General features: G+C 39.2%; 1 protein-coding gene across 4 annotated transcripts in view; it reads right to left on the bottom strand.

Moving 5' to 3' along the window:
- The window catches only part of SKAP2 (src kinase associated phosphoprotein 2), a 119,380-nt gene extending 105,230 nt beyond the window's left edge, over positions 1 to 14,150 (bottom strand). Inside the window, exons 1-3 of one of the 4 annotated variants that reach the window (XM_071560979.1) lie at positions 6,580 to 6,683; positions 3,705 to 3,810; positions 1,469 to 1,494 (exon numbers count right to left, since the gene is read on the bottom strand). In XM_071560979.1, coding sequence (XP_071417080.1) covers positions 1,469 to 1,494; positions 3,705 to 3,810; positions 6,580 to 6,595 — 148 coding nt within the window. In that variant the 5' untranslated portion in view covers positions 6,596 to 6,683. Of the gene's footprint in view, positions 1 to 1,468; positions 1,495 to 3,704; positions 3,811 to 6,579; positions 6,684 to 14,006 lie in introns of those variants that run through there. The other 3 variants (XM_071560977.1, XM_071560978.1, XM_071560980.1) reach the window with 3 other exon arrangements.
- Positions 14,151 to 22,418: the final 8,268 nt, after the last annotated feature.

Below are 22,418 nucleotides of genomic sequence, written 5' to 3' on the forward strand. Positions count from 1 at the left end.
ATTTCACAGAAATCAGAGCATGTTATGCAGTAACAAGTACAGATTACATAAATTAAATCCATTTTGCTGGAGATAACAAAATCTCATTTTTATTAATAATGTGTTGAATTGGAAAATTCTGAATCTGATTCTGAAATTCTGAAGAAAGCAAACAGACTAGAATTCTCTTGATCTTCAAATAAAGCAAACCAGTAAACCAAACTCTATTCTTTGCAGACAATTCTCATGCCCATTAGAGAATCAGAGCCTCGTAAAGTCATTAAATCTTCAAAAACATGCTCTCACAAGGCCACATGTATTTGTAATGAAACAATCATCCCACCTAATTTCATGTTAACAATTTCCTAAATAAAATAACACTTTACTTTTCCTCAGCGGGGAGAGGAGGAAAACTACATTTTATCCTCTGAAAGGGTACTGTGGTGTAATAAAAAAAATTGCAAACTATTTTAATACAATTTTTAAATAATCACATAGTTTGAACTTATAAAATCTTGTCAATCTTGTGAAGTTTCAAGTTGCTATTTCCCTTTTAGTTGAAGTGTTATGGCTGCATAACTTCATTTAAACAGGCATAAGAAATGTATGAGCTTGTTGTGCCCTGTTATACCATCACTCGCTTAATACAACTTACATATTTTCACTTTATCAGGAGGCACACTGTAGCCTACACATTTGAATCTCTTTGTCCAGAAACAGTTACTCAACTACTGCAAAAAGTGAGGCTTTGCATGGGCTTTTTTGACCTCACACTGTGACCCTCATACCAGCATCCACAGGCTATAGGTCATGACCTCAAGAATTAGCATCATGGAAATAAGAGCCCTTCCAGGTTTAGTTACAGAACAGAACACTGTAGCAACAAACCCCTCAGTCTTCTCTACAGTGAGCTCTGCAGCTTTGTTTTAACTCCACTAGAAGACAATAGATAACCCACCCTTCAGATTGCATTACTCTCACACTAAATCATTTCGTCTCCAGCTAAAGGTCTGAGCTCCTGCTGCACTATGAAAACATTCATTCAGTGTGGATCGAAAGCCAATATCATATTGCCACTAGATGATCCTATTAAAAGGTTAAAGAAACATCACTATGGAATTGAAGACTTTTGAAACGTTAAGAAAAAAAAAGGCTGAAATAAGTCATCCCTGTTAAAATTTTATCTCCTAAGCAGGCTACTTTGCATACACTTCCTTCGGGGGTGAAAAAAACCACTGCACTACACGGTCTTTGGGCAAAGCTACGCTACTGCTAGTACAGCTCCATTTACATTACATTTATAACAAATAAGCTCCATAACAAGTTCCACTATATATTAAATCCTGAAGCGTATTTCTAAACTAATCTTTCCCTGAGCAAGCGCTCTCCGACGCGTTCCGTGCTGGGCAGGTCCGCTCCGCGCTGCTGTTCCCCCCGTCCCGCAGCAGGGGGCGCGCGCGGCAGCGGGCACAGGGAAAGGGGCACTCACCGTCCTTCGGGAACGCCTCGGGGTGGCTGTGGGAAGAGGAAGGAGAGACATCATAAAGCAATGCACACGGTGCTAGGACATGGCACAGAATAACAACTACTTTTCCAAAAGCTCCGTAGTTGAAACTTAGCGCTGCAAGTTCGCCTTTAAAATTCTGAAGTCTTTATCTTTGGTTTAAAGTAATTAGTGTTTTTCTTTTCCTTCGCAGTTGAGAGAATCACCAATTATTTTAAAGACTTGAACGAAACTAAACCCAGACAGAGCAATCTTTTCTAGGAACACACATCTACCCATCTTAACGTATAAATATACAAAAGCATCTCTAACTTTAGAAATCCACCTACACGTTAACATATTTCAAAAAGTTTCATGCACAAGTAAAAGCCATTAAGCATACTTTAAAATATGGGTCAGTAGAAAAACAAAAAAGATCACAAATAGTCGTTTTAGCTGCAATAAATTTGCAGAGATACAAATGAAAATGTATTCTTAATTAACCACAAATTAAAAAGTTAATGCATGGCTAAATAAAAAAATCCTTTTCAAAAAAGGAGCTCTAAACTTATTTAATACCTAAAAGAAAAATTCTATCATTCTATCATCCCGGGGGAAAATATACTATTTCTTCAGAGCTAAAACTTGGTATTTCAGAAACAAAAATAATCATAGGATACAATTTGATGATACAGATAAATAATCAGGACAGAGTTATGTAAAACGGCATTCAAGAAGTTTCTGTGAAGAGAATTTCATCAGAACCAACTGACAAAATGCAGCTGCCCAGATCATCATTATGGACAAAAAGCAGCAGTGCATGTATCAGATTAGTCAATAAGAAGATACTTGCAAGTAACGAGCAGAAGAGGCAGGAAGGGTCTAGGGATAAGAAAGGGAGGAATGCCAAGAGAGATGAAAGGCCAGATCTAAGAAATACAGTGTAGCAAGTAGCAGTAATAGACACAGCTCAACCTGGGGAATGTGAAAAGCCAAGATGACTAAAACGTACATGTATTTTGTAGACTGCATGAAAAGCAAAACGCGTTAACAGTGAATAATATTACAGGAGATGAGGAATGAATTAGAAATTAGGGTCACCCAAGTGAATAGCAAAGGATTCAGTGTCAACTGTGTTTAACTGTGGGTTCCCTCCCTTTGGTATTTCATCATCCAAAAAACTGTAGTTCAGTCCTAAGACAGAAGAAAAAAGTCAGTAGTACTGTACCTGCAAGTAATAGGTAAAGTCCCAGTTAACTCAATAATCCAGAAAGGAAAGCATGGGAAAGAAAAGAGATAGAGACAGATAAAGTCCTGGTTCCTTAGAGGAGAGAACTAGTTTCCCAAGTATTTACAGCCTGAATCAAATGCACACAAACCTTCCATTACTAGATTTTAGTGTCCCCCTACAGCTACGGCCATGCAAAGAATGATGCCCTCACCAGATGATTGTGCTGTCTTTGAAATTGTAAACAAGTTGTCACAGGGGCAGAAGCATGTCATCAAAGAAGCGTTTAGGGGATATCACACAGGAGTGATCAGTAGAAAAACACTTTGAAACAACAGCGCTTTGGAAACAATATGAAAAAATAGCAAGTACTAAACTATGTCCTAGTTGATTAGAGTTGCAAGAAAACCGATTTTTCAAAGAAAATTTTGCAATGGAAATGAAACTATAGCTAAATCTCTACTGAATTGCTGATTGAAATGAAAACACCATAGAACAGTCTCAAACCATCCTTGATATTAAAACGAACAAGAACACCCACAGCCATCTGCTTTGTCTGTCACAGTACTTCACTATTTTAACACTGCTGAAACAAGCTTATAGTTAGTTTCCACTGTCTATTACAGAGCCAAACAACAAAACGTATAGCAAAGCAAAGTCAGCATTGAATTATGCTGTTTTACACCAAGTATGGTGATAAGAAGCTCGTTCACATGCTCAAGGCATTGCACTTCTCATATTCTAATGAATCTTACCAAAGCTGAGACGAAGGCAAGCTCTACCCAAGCAGCTTGCAATGAGGGTTCAGAATATTAAGCAATCCAAATAGGATAAATCATCCTGATCCCATTTCTTACTAAACTGTAACAGCTTCAAGAGAGATTATTTGACAAAAATCAGGACTTAGACAGATTTTTTTAATTGCTAATATTGTTGATGTTTATTAAAAGATTGTAAAAAATCTTCAGTTATCAGTAAGTGACTTTATAACATTAAAACCATGAAGCTCCTTACCTTGCCTTAACATCCTTTATCTTCTTAAGAAGAAGTTCCCTTCTGTCTTTTGCTTTCTTGGATAAATTTTCTCCTTTTAGAATTTGGGAAATAAATGTTTCAACATCTAATAAAGAAGAAAAATAAATACAGCTCAAAAAGAGATAAAACTGTGCTGAAATGAGTTTGTCCTGATACTATTGCAAAAAAAAAAAAGAAAATTATTTTCAGTGCTACACACAGCATAGTTAACAGACATTTCAGAGTCTACATGGGACAAATTTGTTCTCTATCCATTTATGCTTAGCACAGCAAATCCTACGGTGACATTTGATTCCTGCTCACTTAATTATGCTACATGAGTCCTAATAAATTGCAGTACTATAACAATTACTTTCCATCACCTAAAGTAAGAGATAAAGCTAAAACATCGATATAGCCTTTATTCATGCAATCCTGCCATGCTAATTTCAGGTTCCAAAGACGGTTGAGTAATTTATTATTTCAGCAACAACACTTACCAAGCTCTTAATATAGGTCACTTACTGGTTACAGTATTTTCAAATGTTCTCACATTGCCTCTGAACTCCCTGATTGACTAAAGATTCACATCCAAAGCCTTAATCCTGGTAAAACTAGGTAGGCACAATAACCATATCAAGAGTGAAGCTCAACAGTGTACTTGAAATTAAGTACACCAGCACTTGTAGAATCACAAAGTAAGGCTCTAACCCGCATAGTAATTTTTAATTCTTATACAGATGATACATTTATATAGTCATGTAGAAACAAAGCATTCCACAAAAGTTACCACGGCTCTTTTAATATGTCAAATATCCATTCCACAGGATAAAAACAATGCAGTGTCTGAGAACTCAGGGGAGTGTAACTCGTCCAGCAGAATGTTTTCTTCATTAACAGAAACAATGGCAAAAGCCAACTGTAAAAGTTTTTCAGTTACCAATCAACATACAGCCATTCCAAAACCAGAAAAGTAAAAATACAACCAGAAAATCCTGCTTGTTAACTTAAATGTCTCACCTGTACAGATAATAACTGCTCATTGAATAAGAGAAAGAATTCATAAATAACAAAACACTCTCTCAGAGTGCTGGCCCACCCCCTCTACAAACACACACACACACACACATATATACATACACTTTGGCTTACTCCATGTAGATGCAAATACACAAGGATAGCATTATTTTAATCCTCTAACTTCTCCAATCAGATGAGACATTTCACTTTAATACAGAAATATCAAATAGCCGGCTAAGTATTCAAATGTTTGCATGCAAAAGTGTACATGAATAATTACTACAGATTTCCTAAATGAAACACTTAATTGCCAGCTTTTTTCTTTATAAAACAGAAACATATTGCTCTTTATATCACAGGCTGCAAGTGAACAAGTCAAAACTTACTCTTTGAGACCACTAGCATAGCTATTACAAAGATGTTCTTTATAAATTATTTACCAATTATTATTTAGATGTTTAGATTTCTGTCTTCACAAAGTGTGGTGAAAACATTTGTTTTAGAAGTATTTTAGAGTTTTGAAGAATTATATTGTTCCCCCTGCCCGTAAGACAAAGAATCTTCCCCATTTTATTTTTCAAAGTAGTCCCGAATGGGGGACACTCTTGCTTAGTTCTATGGCATTCTTTCTTTAAAAGGACAGAAGGAAAGGCACTTAGCATCTATTAATGAATCCTCCAGGCATATGCTCAACAGCCTCTCTGCCATACACCAAGCATGCCCAGAAAGATTTTGTCCTAACCCATAGAAAAAGCACACATCTTCATAATTCCAATGGATTTGCCAGTCAAGCTGGCATGTGAGGAACCAGAGAATACAAAGACACTGTCCCACTACAAAGCTTGGGTCTAAAAACCCAATACTTTCACTACTGAAAGCAAAAATCAAAACCACCAGCAGTTTTTCTGTCAATGAAATTTAACAGGATTTTTCAATACAGACCAGCTTTTCACTTTGAGGGACAGCTTAATTAAGTATTTGTTCCTGCATACTTTTACATATTTATTTGAAAAATTAGATAGCAGCTTCAAAGTTCTACCTAGGCAGCAATATGCAAAACTTTAGAGGAATTAGTCATGTTTATAAATCAGGAGCAATGCTTGCACAGTAACCTTTAGACACTAATTAATCATAGAAATCGGCTTCAGAAGTCTTCATTTAAACTCAGCGGGCTTCTTGACTTCTTGAAAATCTCAACACTCAGCTGGGAATTCTGCCATCTCAGGTTTTCACAGTTAAATCTTTATTCAAATACAAATGTTCAGATAACACAATTAAGGAGTATGGGAGAAAGAAACCAAATTGATTATCATAAGCAAAAATGAGCACTTCTGGCTTAAAATACACTGTAGATACATAAATTTGAGGACTTAACTACATTGCTGACAGAATTTGTCCTTTTCCAGAAGACCTCGGATTTCTAAAGCAGAAATAAGAGAGAATTTTCAACCATGGAGGGACAAGGCAGAAGTAGATGCTTGATTTATTTTCAGTATACGTAGAGTTGGAGGAAACAGGCAAACAAGAGAGACAGAAAGAGAGCAAGGATGCACAAGATCCTGACAAGTTTGTTGTTTCTAAATAGCAGCAGCTACAGAGAAGTCACCACTGGGATGTCTTGCCTCTCCCATGAGATGGTAAAACAATTTCCCCGAGCTTACGTACCCACAGTCAGAATGCAGTGTACTAATCATGGAACACTATTACTTCCATACGTCCAGAGAAACCATATGGTTCGATTCATCACAACCTCAAAATATGAAGGCAGACCCAACACACACATGAACTTCAATAGGATGCTAAAGAGTAAGTTTCCCTGAAAATTACACTTCACTATATCATATATTTTTCTTACCTATCCACAATTCCATAGTATGTTATATATCCTGCTCGAGCCATGTTCTGATCTAGCATTGTAAATCCATCCAAAATGTGCCAGATGCACAGTATCAGTCACATCCTAAGCTCCTCTGGAAAAGAAGCCAACAAGTTATCTAAGTTATGATCATCTCTTCACTACTTGTACTTCCATACTCTGGAAGAATATGGAAGGAGCAGTCCCTGTGGTTACAGAAAACTATATCACTGGCTTAACATAAGAGAATGTTCCTATAATTTCTCTGACATTCCACAAAGTGATTTACCTTGGAATGAGAACTGAACTCAGGATTTCAGTATGACAGATCCAAGTTTCATACACTGAACTTCAAACAAAAGCAGGAAAATTTACCATTTTTCACCACTATCCTAGTCACTTACTTGCTCTTGTCTCTCCAGCATGGTCCACAACTTGATCTCTCCTCTGCTAGCTTAATACTATACAGCAAATTAAACTACCAGTCACAAGCACTTGCATGTAGATGCATTTCAAGCTTCAGTAGCATTTGACCCATTGAAGAATTTAAAAAGGAATAAAAGATAAACTCCAAAAAGAAGATCCCTTTGAACAGATTTCTGATTTAAAAGCACTTTCATTAATCAGTTCCCCCACAGCAAACAAATTACACATTTCCACAAATTGTTCCTAGCGAACTGAGCAGCTTATTTGGTATCACGCACTGAAGACACTTTGCTGTTCCCGCTGAAAATACTAAAACAAACACTGAAAAAAGACCGAGAAATAAACCATGAAAGCTTATTTAACACTTCTTAACACATCTTAGCTTTTCTTAAGCTTGTGTTAGACTGTCTGATAGCTTGAATACCTGTACTTGTTGCTCTGTTTCTTAAAGCTCGTGACGCTAAATTTGTTTGCATCCTTTCCCAGAGAAATTATTTGCCTGCAAAAATGAGTAAAAGCTACCAAACTGAAAGATCCAGTTGATAAAATTCACTCAAAATGATCTGTCAATACAGGTTACTAACTGACAGAAAAGGGAAGTCACACTAGTCTTGCTCTGTCCACTTCAAGAAACTCCTACAGTTCAAAGCTTAAGTGCCACTTCACAGAACTAACTAAAATGCTATTTTAATCTTATTTTCATCTACATTCCTTTTACAAGGAGAAAAGCTAAGATTTATTTTGCATTTCATTGTTAAAACAGTTCATTGTTCTCTTTACTTCAATGATTGTAAAGAGACAACATGGCAAGATTTTAATTGTTTCAAAGTCTTTGGAGTATTCTCCTTAATGAAGGCTGAAAACACACAGATGGAGTTTTTCAAGAACATTGTAAATTTTTAGCAAGTGTTGTGTTAAAGAGTGCTAATCATAACAAATCATAGCATTTCTGTTGTTTACAGGGTTTAATATTGTAATTACAAGTAACACTTTATAAACAAACATACTTAGGGCAGAACTACCTCAATTTTGTGTCAGGGTGGGCCAAATAGATTCTCACAGAAGCACCCAAAGACTCTGCTGGGTCTTTCTTTCTCCCCTCCTCCAGCAGATAACCAAAATGTTGTCCAATCACGTTATCAAAAAGTTAGTCATTTCATCATGGACACATGAGTTCACACCATTCAAAGGACAAGAGAAGGATCAGAAACTGGGGATGAGATGCGTGTGCTGCCACTCACATGGCAGGGAACACACACAGCCCCCCCTCCATGGCCCAAGGAGAATGCAGGACCCCTTTTCAAGGTTGGACAAGCAACCATCATGTGACAAGGAACACTTGCACTGGGCAACCTGGCAGACCAACTGACAGTCACACAAAAAGGTAATGGCAGACCAACAGAGAACAATTCCTCCAGCCACCAGCCTTTTTCATCTCTCCTTCACCTCAAGGACAGGGAGCCAGAAGCCGGCTGCCAGCCAGGTAATTTGGGAAGGCAGGTCAGAGAATTCTGGCAAGCTAGGCACATTTGTTACACACACACTGTCCAAAGGTGACCAACATTAAACAGACTGACATGTATTTTTCAGCTTTACACGGGCTGGCATAGGGAACGGGTCTGAAGACAAACTATCAAGCAATATCTGCCACTACCTATTCTCTTGAATAAAGAAATACTTAAGGATTTTGCTTCTGCTCTCCTCCTGCCTTCTCAACTACTTAAAAGTCTTTCTCCAGAGTTTGCTGAATTGCCTTTTAAATATATATATACTTAATCAGAAACAGAACACATGAAAGTGACTGAAACTCCAAGATGTCTAAAATACCACATTTATCCAGCCTAACAAGAAGGTGAGCATTCCTTTTATTGCAAAGACATAGAAAGGACTCCCTTTAGAAACTGCTGTACCTTAAATCAACCTTAAGGTTGTATTGCTGTGATGACACACACAAAGTAAGCCTCATGAAAAACATTGATGCTCAACAGTTCTATTAGTGATTTAAAAAGCAGAAATAGAGACAAACTGCTAAGACTCTTCAAATTAAGTCAATATAAGACATCTCTTTTAAGAGACTAAAGAAGAAAAATTATAATCAAGGACTACATATATCCAATCTCATTGGCTGAGTAATTGAGCATACTCTCTCTACATTAAAGAGGAGAGAAAAGATGAAGCTGTAACAAACATACTAAGCATATCACAAAAAACCTCCACCAGTACAAATTATGATCAAGTTACAAAGTGATTTCAAATGAACCAAAATAAAAAATGTTAAGTATTAACTTAAAGATTTACACTACATGCCACATTATGCTGCATCTATTCTGGTTTGTTGACATATGATTATGAAAGAACACAAACCTAGTCAGATGAGAAAGACAGACTCCATGTTAATTGAAAAAGACAAACTAAGTGAATAATGAGTATATAAAAAATAGCCTATGCCATTTTTATCACCCATATATGACACTTATTCCCAAATTTATGGCAGAGACAATTGAACTATGTTTCAAATCACTGGAGGTTATTTCTTACTAGGAATACCTCTGTGCATTTTTTTTCACCTCACTGTTTCTATTCTTAATCCATTACTATTGAAATACATACGTCTTATCAAAGCTGTAAATGTATGTCGACTTAAAACATGTCTATGATAATCACCCTGGTTTATCTTGCACAGATGGATTCTCCTGCAAGAACTCGCATTTGTTATAGCCTTGGAAACATGAAAATGATGCTTCAAAAAAAAGGGTAACATTTTAAACAATAATATCCTTTTTAATTTTAAATGTCCAAGGAAGAAGAGCTACACTGTATTTAGGTGTCTTTTTCTCTGACAGGGCATGTAAGGAGCAAGTCCACAAACAGCTGACATGGAAGATGAAAAAAGACAGTTCATTTTCTGGGTATGAGGGGTATGTACAACTACTGTAGCACCCAAAAATAAAAGGTAAGCAAAATCAAACTCATGCACTCGATCCACCTTTTTGTAGTTGCCCTGCCTTGCCCTTTTCTTCATGCTTTTTCCAACTTAGCATTTAAACACACAGAATAGTGTCTGGGTTGAGATGATCTCTAGGGCAAGAGCATTGATTTCTGATTAGTTTTGGGGGTTTGTTTAATAGAACAAGGAAAACAGATATAAGGATGGGATATAACGTTCCATATTAACAAGATAAAAATTTATTCTACTTTTTATAGCAAATAATATTTGTAACATGTAAAATATGAATACAGAAGATTCAAATCAGAAGTACTGCCAAGTGTGAAGGGAAAACTGAACAAAAAAAAGCAATAGTACCCATACAAGAGTCACAGGTTCCATGAAGAGGGGAACGGTTATGATACGTATATCTAACACCATCAAAAACTTTAAAAAAATAAAGAAGTCTAACTTCCAACTAAATCATTACTACTGAAAAAACTCAGTAATATTTTTCCAATCAAGATGACTGAAGCCACCAGTCTGATTTACATGACACAGGAAGCAATAGGCCTTTGGGGAAGAAGCAGCCTCTGAACTCCTTCTCAGCTGTGGACAAACCAAAACTTAGAGTGCACATAAAAGAGGAAGGAAAAATAAAAATGAGCAGGCCTCTAACAATCTACATAACCAATAATAATTTGAGAGGACAAAAAAAAAGTAACATTCCACTTTGCCAAACACCCACAAAAAGATCCTGAACACATAAACAGAACAAAGGATACCTTTTCAAAAAATAAAAGACAGAGTGGGGCTAGGCTTACTTCAATAAATTCCAAAATCTCAAGTATCATGTAGAAGGTGCAGGGACACAGGTAGGGAATGAATAGTTACATATACTACTAAACATCTCCCAGGTGTAAAGAAGAAGAGAGCAACAAAATTACTTTCTCTTCCCACCAATAGTTCAACTCATGACCAGAGGACTCTGTTTCTGTCTCCAGTGTTTCCCTGCCACCACTTGAACAAGTCAGAGGAGACAGGATGGGATTGTGCAATCCCAACAATCCTCTGCAATAAGCCTGTTACCACACTGACCTTTCCCCTTCAACTTTACAGAAACAGCTTCCTCCTGTTTCCAACTAATGCAGTTAGCCATGAGCTCAAGCTGTGCTTCTGCCTGGAACATTTCAGTGCCACTGACATGCAACTATAATGACCCTGCCAGAGTGTGTGACAGAATTGGGTTTTGCGTTAAAGATACAATACTGTTTAGGTTCAAAGTAAAGCACTCACAAGTCAGAAAGTTTCCTGTGAAACTTTAATTCATCCCCTGGTGTGTTTATTTCCATTATCACCGTGTTTAACTACAGAAGCACTTAGTATGTTTTCCAGTAGGACCCCTACTTGTTCAGCATAGTGGGTGGATATATTCCAATCATCAATCAAGGGTAAGCAGGGATAAGAAAATTCATATGAACACTCCTCCACTTGTTGCAGAAGTTGGAAAAAGTAGGCAAAAAGTCCAAGAAATAGAGGAAGACAGTAGAGGAGCGTATTTATGAGATTTTGTACCTCTGAGTGCCTCACTGCTATGTGACTATCAGGCTACAAAACAGTGCTTCTCACTAGCCATTAACTACATGTTCTCAACAGAACCTGATCTAAGAAGTGCCTGGCAATCGTAATGGCCATTGAATATAGACATCCAACTTCTATTATTTTCTGGAGAAACCAGCACAGCATGCAGGCAGGTGAGTTTGAATTCTAATTCTATCCCACCATTGATTATTTTTGGCGACCCAAATCACATCTTGTTTATTACACTAATTTTACCAATGGGAAAACAATACTCCCTCATCTCAAAGAGGTGCTGAATCAATAACTGTGAGCCATTAAAATAATACATTAAGAAGCACCCTCAAAGAAGAGCATGCAGAAATTAATAACTGGTCGTTAATAACTGTAGTCTTTGCATTGTGTAAGAGTTTCTCAATGAATAAAGATATTACAGAGCTCCCTTCCCTCCTCAATTACCATACATCTTCACTACTTGAATAGTTTGAGCAAAAAGAAGGAGAAGACTACGTAAATAAAAATTACCAGATCCTACACATAACAGTGAAAGAACAGCTGGGCTACTCTAGTTTCTGACTTTCATCCACTTGACTGAGAAACCTTAAAAAAATAAAGTTTAACACACACAAACTTTAAAAAGAAATGCCATATTTTTGTTAAAATAAGCAAGTTATTTAACTTTAACACTGTATAACCATAATTATCCTTATATTTGTTTCCCTTTGAAAATTCTGAAATTAAGAATTAAAAGTTACAAACTATTAGTTACTATCAGTAATAATAAAACAAATATTTAAAGATCATTGGTAAATCATTCCATTGTATTCTCTACTTCAGTTCTAGAGACAGCACTAAAGAAACCATCTCATTTTCTTCCAAAAAAGCTGAAGTTGTACACACTATACAAACACCAGATATCTGTATATAACTTAGGCTGCTGATCATAGTGACTCTGAAAGTACATACACACAACTCCCGTGAGGAAAAACAGGTGTTCTGTTCACTTCAGAATAGAAACTTTTCTGTCTCCTTTCCATGGCAGATTGGATAAAGACATGGAGAAAGAAGGAGAAGTTGTGTAAATGAGGCACTATGACTGAAAAACAAATCACAGTCTGAAATTATCTGCTCTGCATCACATCCTCCTCCTCAAAATGTCCTAAAGTACTTAAAACATTCAAGAGTTTCAAGACAAGCTTCACCCAGTGAAACCAGCACTGAAACAAACATACACACACTCCACCTGATCACAAGCTCCAAAATAACAGTAATGCCACAGAAAATGCTGTCTGGAAAGGCTCTCTATGAGTAATACTTACTTTTCCTAAATGACTAAGAATGTATTCCATGATAACAAATCATGGAAGCTTTCCTTGTTTTTTTCTTCTGGTGGCCTCCCATGCAAATTTTACTACAGACGTTATGATCTGCAAATAACATACTTAGAAACCGCAGTTAGGAAACACTTAAGACAGTTGGCAGATGATGAGAAGATGTGGTGAAAGCAATACATTTCAAGCATTAGCTCTTATAACCAAGAGTGTTAAAAAAAGAAGAATGTGATGAACTGCACTAGATTCTAGAGGGTCCCCAGCCATCTAATTGAGTGCTTGACCCCAAAAGGAAGATAGGTAAATTGAACGGCTAAGTCAGAGTTACAAAAGTTCCTGCGGCAGAAACAGAAGTTCTCAAGAGAGTACCACTGAAATTAAAATGCTTTCAGGATAGTAAACTTTTCAATAAAGATAACAGAAAAGCCAAACTTTAAGTATACCATTTATTTTAAATGAACCATAGAACAAATAAACTTTTAAAAAAATTAAATACAGGTCTTGAAGGCAAAGGACAACGGCCAGTATTATGAATTCTTTACTAACGCTGTTGCTGACAACCTTTCACAGTGAGAAATCATTCCATTCCCACGCTCCAGCACTTCCCAGGAGCGTGGGCAGTCACGGTCACAGGTGTGTGACCGATGAGACAGCCCGGCAGCAGCGCAGCATTCCCCCGTACGCTGCTCAGCTGTTCAGCGGAGGAATTCAGTACTTTTATCAGCGGACTCGGGCGGTCAGCCCTGCCGGCACCTCCGGGAGGGCACACGTCCCCCGGAGTGCTCGGAGGTGCCCCGGCGTTCACACCCGCACACGCGTGTCCGCGGAACCGCCGACACCGCACCCCGCCCGGAGGCTGCGGGGCCGGACCGCCCCCTGCCCCCGCGGGGAAGGGAACCGGGTGCTGCGGCGCCCCACGGACGGGCACGGGAGGGGAAGTGACAGGGGAAGAGGAACCGGAGGCTGAGGAGGGAACCCCCGGACCAGTGCGCAGCGGGAGCGATTGCACAGCGCTCGCCGACTGGCGCTCCGCCGGGGCCGCGGCTCCAGGGGCTGCTCCTCCCGCACCGCCGGCTCCCCCGGGCCCGGCACATCCCCGCGGCCCGCCCCCCGCGGCCTCCCCTCCGCCCGCCCCCCGGGAAGGAAGCCCTCCCTCCTGCCCTCACCTGCCAGGAGGCTGCAGACGTCCGCGGGGACGGCGGACATGGTGCAGGCAGCGGGGACAGGGCGCGGGCAGCGGGGACAGGGCGCGGGCGGGGCTGGACGGCTCGGACCGGCCCCACCACCGGGGCAGGAAGCGCAGGCCACGCCCCCCCGCCCATCCCAGCACGGCCGCAAGCCGCGGGGGCGGGGCTTAGCGCAGGGGGCGGGGCTTCGGCCCGCGGGGCAGGGGGCGCGGGGGGCGTGGTTTTGCACTCGGGGCGCGGCTCGCGAAGCTCCCCCCGCGTCCGTCCCGCTCTCTTGCGCATGCGCTCTCCCCCCGCCCGTGTTTATGCCCCGCTGCTGGCGGCCATGCTGCGTGAGGGCACCAGAATCAAACATGGCACCCAGGGTTTACTCGCTCTGCTCGTCTCCTCCCCGAAGCCCAGGAGAAGTTGGCTACTGGGATAACACTGCTCGGAAATTGCTCTCTGACTGGTCCATTTTTTGTCCCGCCCACGAAGCCCGGGGCTGGCATCCCCGCCTCCTCTCACGGGGCGGGGTCTCTAGGGTGGTGGGCGTGGACGGTGGTATTTTGTGGACTTAATTTATTTCAAATACGTTTGCAGGTCTCAGTTGGAGTGCGGAGCTGAGGTGGTCGGTGTTGGTCCTCCGTCATTGCCAGTGTTAGTGTTTGGGATAGCAGACTGCGGCCCTGCCTCACGCCACAGCCCGGCCGCTGTCCCAATGGGCGCAGCTGGCACGGCCAAAACTTGGGGAAATCACGTGCACATGAGGCACGCAGGGAATAAGAAATGGGAAGTGAAGCGGTGGGAGAGGCCCGTTGGCATGGGCACCGTTGGCACAGGTGTGTGGTCAGAGTCAGACGCTGTTCCTCAGCAGCAGAGCGGGGCTGCTGGAAGGGCAGCCTTTGTTCACGCTTTGCTTATGGGGCAGCTTTGGTATGTTTTTCCTGCGCATCTCTGGTGATGTGCATTTGGAGCACAGCAATGATGTGTCTACTGTAGAAACAGTCGAAGTAAACTCAGCATGTGCTTCTGTGACCTGGACGGCTCTGGCTGTACTTGTGTTGCTGCTATAGAGAGTGTTTTGTGTTGAGCTGCAGTTCTGTTACCACATTGTACCTCATCCCAAGGCAGGCAAACCAGCAAGTAGAAGAAGTTACATTTATGGAATTTCAGCTTTATATGAGTATAATTACATTAACACTTGTGGCACAGCTGGCAGTATACAGCTGTACCAGTTAGATATATCAAACAGCTTTGTACTTCTGCTTGATGTAGCTGTGCTCACTGGAGTCTGCAGTGTAGATGGGGTGTTAGGTTATATTGTTCTGACTCAATCTCTTTTAATCACGTAGAACAGCTTGTTTCAAATACATCTGAGTTTTCAAAGCATTGCATCTTTATTACCTGACTTTATGGCCAACCTGGCTGAAACTCAAGCAGTGAACTAACTGACCTGTATAATGTTGCTTAATTATTTTTATGTTACTTACCTAATTTCAATTCAACTATAATAAACATACACAGGCATCTGAGTGCATATGTGTATAAATAGATCTTGCCTCTTTATTTGTATAAATACCTACTAGTCATCTAGTACAAGAATATGTTTGATTAATTTTTCTGTGATCAATTTTTCTTGTGGTTGGCAAGATGGGCTTTTTGGGCTTATGTTAAATTACACATTTTAGATGTGCAGTCTTGGGAAGCTGCCATAAGGAATGGGAAAATAGCTTGTAGTCTAATTTGCTTACCCTTTTTCAGGTTAATCATAATCCTGCTTTCTTGTGCTAACTTCAGGGCTCTATGTATTTCTGTTCCAGAAATGTGTCATTTGAACTCTGTTGTAGTCTTTGTTTTGAGATCATTTTCCTGATAATTTATTCCATATGTTTACCATTTGTGTAGCCTTCCCTGAGCTTCAGAATATAAGATGGGAAGAAATAACTTACCTTTATTATTTCCTGCCCTCCCCCCAGTCTGCTCACTCTGCCTTTTTCTACTTACATTTTTTTGTTAATGATCTCCTTGTTGTTGCACTGAAGACCAGCCCACCACACAGTCATCAAGATTTGTGACCCAGACCTGTTTTAAGCCTTGTTAAGTTCCAGATTTACTCATAGTTCCCTAATTTTTAAATCTACCACTAATAGGAGGCATAATTCAAAACAGACTCCTTCCTGAAACAAGTCTGACTTCAGTTCTCTTTCAGCCTGGTTTCTGAGGATTCCACAGCTTGTGCCTCATCGAAACCAGACACAGCACTTCACCTAATCAGGCCCGTAGATCAGGGGTTCTTGATGTATGGGAAGAAATGCCACAGGGAACACATAAGAGTTTATTGTCCTTCTGTGTAGGGAGAGTTAAGAAAACGGAGTTCATGAGGAATAGCCTACCTGAATCTGCAGAGAGCCTACAGCAATGCAGCTGTAGGAAGAATAAGCTTTCCTATTCAGGAGCAGCATTACCACTGCCTTGCCTTCCGGAAGAAATGTGGCGTATCTGGCATGCTGGGACATCCAGCATTTCTCCATTATATGTTCCACTTTGCTGCAGCCATGCTTTTAAAACTTAGATTCCTTAGAAACTAGGAGATGAATGAAACAGAACCTGTGGGCAGCTGCTGCTTGTTCTCTATATGTCCTTTAATAGAAAATTAATTGGATTACAGTGCATGCTCCCTGGACTGATCCCTGCACTATTTCATAGAGGCAGCAATAGCCCTGTTGAGGCTACTCTGTGTACTCCTCTGTTTGTCCTGTTGCCTGTCTGTCTTCTTTTGACAGATTCAAAACAAAACAGCTAGTCAATAATCAGAATATTTATATTTTTTAATTATTTAATTACATTGAACAGAAGTTGGCAAAGATTTCTGGCATGCAAACAGAGCTGTTAAACGGAAGAAGCTCTGACTCTCTTTACAGAAGTGCTTTCTTTAGAAGTGCAAAAACTTCTGGGTTTAAAAAAATCCGGGAATTATTGAATGACAGTGCTCTAAACATGGCACGTCTTTATGCGTTTTGACTGCAGTTGCTGCACTGAAGAAGAGCTGCAGTGCCTCTAACAGTGGAGAAGCAGATTCTAAACCCTTTCTCCTCTGGCAAAACATCATTAATGGGGTTTTTTAGGATTTGCTGCTACTACTCAAAATTATTTCTTCACAGGCAGAGATACATTTGGGACATCACAATAGTTGTTTTGAGAATAAGTTTACAAATTAGAAGCATAAAGAAGAGCTAATACTTCATTTGTCAGCTCATTATGATTTCATGTATCCTATTCAGAATCCATCCCCATGAAAGCTTCCTATATTGCTGTCCTGTTACAGGCATTTTATACAGAAACAAGAACCTTGAAGCATTTAAGTATTGATTGCACAGTTGCATTGCATTGACTGTACTTTATTAGGATGTGGAAACATGGTCTTGCAGAATTCAGCCTGTCAAACATGAGCTAAACATGCTCTTCAATTTATGGGATGCTTTGATGATCACAAATGGAAACAGAATGTACTAAGTGAGATTCTAAAACTTTTGAACACCAAGTGCTTGTTTCTTTATTAGTTTGTGTGCTGAAAAATTGCTACAGCAACCTTTTTTTTCTACAGTTGGGAGAGTGTTTCATGTTCTGTGTTTCTAAAATGTTGTACTTTGCTTTGTGAATGTAACCTACCATTTATGGAGTACTTTCCGGGTCAGTGCTGTCTTGCTCGATATTGCCTATAATTTTTAGACCTCAGCTTGAGTAATTCCCAACAGGTTTAAAAACACACGTCAAGAAACACGAGTCATTCCCTTCCCTTCTCATGTTTTCCCACCTATATGACCAAGCAGAGGTGCTGAACTGAAAAATAGAAAAAATGGTCCCCTAGATCGTTTGCCATGTGCTGTTTCATAACTACCCATTCAGCCTTCAGAACTATTGTTTTTGGTGCTGAAGTCTTCAGTTTTCCAAATACAAAGCAACAAGGGTATAATTTTTCATTTTTAGACTTGAATATTTTCCAGCAATGTCTAATTTTAACTAAGAATTACCTCTGGAAAGAAATATGAGTATTTCTGTTATCAAAACTACAGGATAATAAATAACTTTGAATGATGTTTTCTAAGCGTTACATGTTGTGGGAAACATTTCTCCATAAGCATTTCTTTTTATCTGAGCATTCATCAGTTTGTATAGGATTGTGCTATTACTCAATATTTTATTAGACAAAAAAAATCTGCATCTCATCAAGTTCAGTGTTTTGTTTTTAAAAAATTTATTAAGAAATATCAGATAAAGGCTTCAGAGTTTCATTTCGAGGTGATTTTCCAGCTGGATTGATTCAAATGGAACAACCTGAAGTTTAGTTTTGGCACAGGTGAGAGATTGCAGTGGACACTTTGTCTTACCTTTGTCTTTTACCTTTGAAAGTAAAAGCAAAGATAACTCCCCAAATGTCACAGAAGAAGACCTCTGCTGTGCATCATGCAAATAGTGCCAATGAAGTCTGGAGACAGCCTTCTAGGAGTTGTGAGATTTCAGCTCATACTAAATCCATTTGCTCCTGTTTGTATCTTTTAATTATATTAATAATTGATTATATGTAAGCTTTTCTTAACCCCCTATATAACTTCAATGTCTAATTAATATTTTGGAACAATGAAGAGTTGTAATAACTCTGAGGTGAGTAAACATGCCAAAATATCTCATTGGATTCTCAGAGGTAAAATGTAAACTTCATCACTCTTTGGAAGGTAGATGAAATAATAAGAAAAACTATGTAACCTCTAATCTAAATATATTGTTTTTTTCTAGTTCTTTTAGGCCCCTATTAACTGTGTTAAAATGCATTGAGTCATATTTTAAGCAAATTATACCATCAGTAATGAAATTATCGAAGAATACTTTTCCTTGCATTTCTGTATGAATATATATCCTTTTCCTAGGGCAATAGTATCAGTTCTATCTGATCAGTTCTATCCCTATGCTGCACACCATCATCTGAACCATTGTCCTACTTTTTCCCCTCACTGCCTCTTACTCCAACACTGAGAAAGGAGCAGCATTTTCTGTGGCCAGTTTGGAGGGATTGCTGTGTCTTTTGGCTAATCAGTAAACTTCTGCTCATTGAGTACTCTACAAGCCAAACAGAACAGGTACCCACTGGGCCTGCATGACAATCTTTTCCATAGTGTGTCATCAGCCTGGCTCTCCATTTGTCATCCAGCAGCTGCTTTCCAAGAAGTTTTTAAGAAGGTAATGTCTGAAGACTGTCTACAGATATAGCAATCAGATTTTAGAGATAAATCAGTAGGTGGAAAGGTGTCCTTGTGTAATCAAGCAAAAACTGTTACTTTGGAGACTTGGAGGGAAGTTTTACAATAATTAGCAGAAGCCTTGAGGCACAGGCCACTTAAGTGTGCCTGCCTGTGTTTTGTGAGCAGCAGGTCAATCCTCTTTTTAAATTTCCCTCATCTGTACTTTGTAGAAGAAGCAGTAACAAAAAAAGAAAAAAATGGGTTTCCAGAGCTGTAAAGCTTTTCTGTGTGCTACTACATTTCCCTTGGTAGGGGCAATAAAACAGTCACTTTGTTTTAAAGTGAAACTGAATCAGAATCAGGGTAAAATCTAAATAAAACTTCTGCCATGAACTATGGAGTATAGGTTCACAGCCTCTAAACTGCCAGTGTTTCAACTGAAATAAAGACAAAGAACTTCCTAAACAAGTGGCATTTCTTAAAGAGATACAGACAGCCTTGCACTAAATTAGTGAAGTGGTAAGCTAAGAGTTAAAAAGAAGCTGCTGTGTTATTTTTATATTTAAGAAATCAAAGTGCACTTAAGAAAGTGTTTTCATCAGTCTGAAAATGAACATATGACAGATTATTGTCTAGCTAACAGGAAGAGCTAAATGTTACTAACAAGAAGAGCTCAAATGAATTTATGTCTTAATCTCCTTAAGTCAGTTTTTCCTTGCAGCATTGCTAGCTTTTTGGTTTTTTCCTACGCTTGTGTGATTGCCATAAGCAGCAAGAAATGTAGAAAATATTATAAAATTTAAAATTAAATAGCTATTGTTGTCTGAATTCAGCATTGTTTCTGGGAAACACAGATGGAAGTCTTCTTCAGGCTTCATATAGATGGGGCTGGTCCAAATGAAGCAGATGTGTAGGCTCATTTCTTACCATGCAAACACATTTTCTCTATAAGAGGAACGTCATCAATTGCCTTCTTTAAAGTGGTACATCAATATGTAAAATATCATGCCAAATAAGAAGCATTTGTTGTCTCCACTAGAAATTGCACTTGATCTCATTTTATTAAAGTGCTCAACTGATAAACTTCATCTCGATGGATTTAGTTTAAGCTGTGAACTATTATTTTGTAAAATAGAGAACCTTGAAAAAACTCCTGATGCAAATACCCTTTATTTATAAAATGTCTTCTGGGATATCACATGACTTACAGGGAGAAGACTCAATTAATAAAATAGCTTTTCTCAGCAAGTATTTCTACAATAGTGTCCATAAACAACAGTGCCTGGCTAAAAGTATTCCAAGACAATCATAGCAATATGCTAAAGGGGCAAGCAGACCCCAAGCCAATATTGTCTCACTTTTTTTTCTTGTTAATTTAATAAAAAGCTCTGAATACAGAGACTGATGCATTTTCAAGTTCTGACTGACAGGTTTTTCAATTGATCTTGAAGTTTTATAGCTCCTGACACTTGGGTAACTAAGCACCTTACAAAACCAACCAAAACAGAAACCTTAAAAGGTAAAGAGGAGTTGTTAACCCCAGGTTGTAGAAACAGCACCTAGAAGGAGAAGTGGCTTTGCCAGACTTTTGTCTTCCAGACAGGGGAAATGTGTGGCAGCATATGGAGATCAGCCAGATCACAGAAATCCCGAACAAATACATTCACTGCTGGGCCATACCACCCCTCCAGCAGGCCACCATAATCCTTCAGCTGTTCCTGGCTCACTGGTAGATTATTTCATTCCTGTCCTTTCTGTGAAAAGTGTTATGTATGGGCTATTTATATTTCTGCAGTCCCAGAATGTGTATTTTGGGACTATCCTACATCCCCCACAGCTGGCACAGTGCAATCGTGCTAGCTTGGCAGAACTGCCTCCATCACTGTTTTTGCAGCTTCTTATCTTTTCCAGGCATGAGCCTGATGTTAACATTATAGATGCTGTTGGCAGCTTAACAGCTAAAATGTTAGAAGGAGACTGATACATTAGATTTAATTTAAGAAATCAAAGCACGCTGTGTCAGTCACCTTCCACAGAATTGTGTTTGCCTTCACTGACATCTATATGGATTTCCCACAGTAGCTTCTGGCTTCAAACCATGATGTGAAGAAGCACCTCAGCCTTATCAACCACCTATCACAGTGAGGCTGCTGACCTGAAAACTAGCTGCCAGTTCTGTAGTGTCTGCTAAGCAAGTGTCTCCATGATGTATAAAGCATATACATCCATAAAGTATGGAGTTGTGCTTATATCTTACATTGCTAAGCATTAAAGATTCAACATCCTAGAGCTACTCACTGACAAATGAAAGAAAACAAGGCTAGGGCACAGGAGGCAGTCTCAGGGCTTCCCAATCAATTGCTGGGAAGCTTGATTTTGCCTAATACACTGATACATCTAGCTAATTTCTGCTTAAAAGTTTATCAATGTGATTATTCCTAATGAAAGTATTAAATACGGTGCCGAACTCATGAGCCAAAGGGCTGTTTTTTCAAGTGTTTCATTACCTACTGAGTAAATTAATTAATGCAAATGAAACTCTAGTGTTATAAAATTACATCCGGCTCTAATTGAAAGCAATGGCAAAACTGACATTGACCTCCACAGGAACAGGTTCAGGCTCATAACTTTCATATATTGTACATTAAGCAAGATATCAAAAATACTTTCTTCTCCCATTAAAATGAGATACAGGTATAGCATGACAAGTAACAGCACAGGGATTCATCTGATGACTGTAATTAGAGGTCTTTAATGACAGGTTAGGTATGTTTAATATGCAATCACACATTGCTGTTACACTATCAGATTCTATTCAGGATCTTTACACATAGCATAACTGAATTTGGAGGCAGATGAATGTTCCTGATATTTCAAATTCAGCAGTTTTGCTGATTTAGCACCTTCTGAAGCATGCACCATGTGGTGAACAAACACTGCGAGCAAAGATGTTTTCCACTGAGATTTGCCAGGGATTTAAAATTTTAACACTTTCCTGCTCTCCTTATGGATAGAAAAAGTGTTGCTATTCAGATACAGAGAGCTGTGCAATCATTCTAATAGGTATCATTTCATTATCTCTGAGGAATTTAGGTGTGGAGCCAACTCCATGTATTAGTTAATAACCAATCCATTACTTGATTAACTGACTTACATGCAGAAAGCTTATCAT

The sequence above is a fragment of the Pithys albifrons genome, chromosome 7, assembly GCF_047495875.1.
Source record: "Pithys albifrons albifrons isolate INPA30051 chromosome 7, PitAlb_v1, whole genome shotgun sequence".
In the NCBI taxonomy this organism is placed as follows: domain Eukaryota; kingdom Metazoa; phylum Chordata; class Aves; order Passeriformes; family Thamnophilidae; genus Pithys; species Pithys albifrons.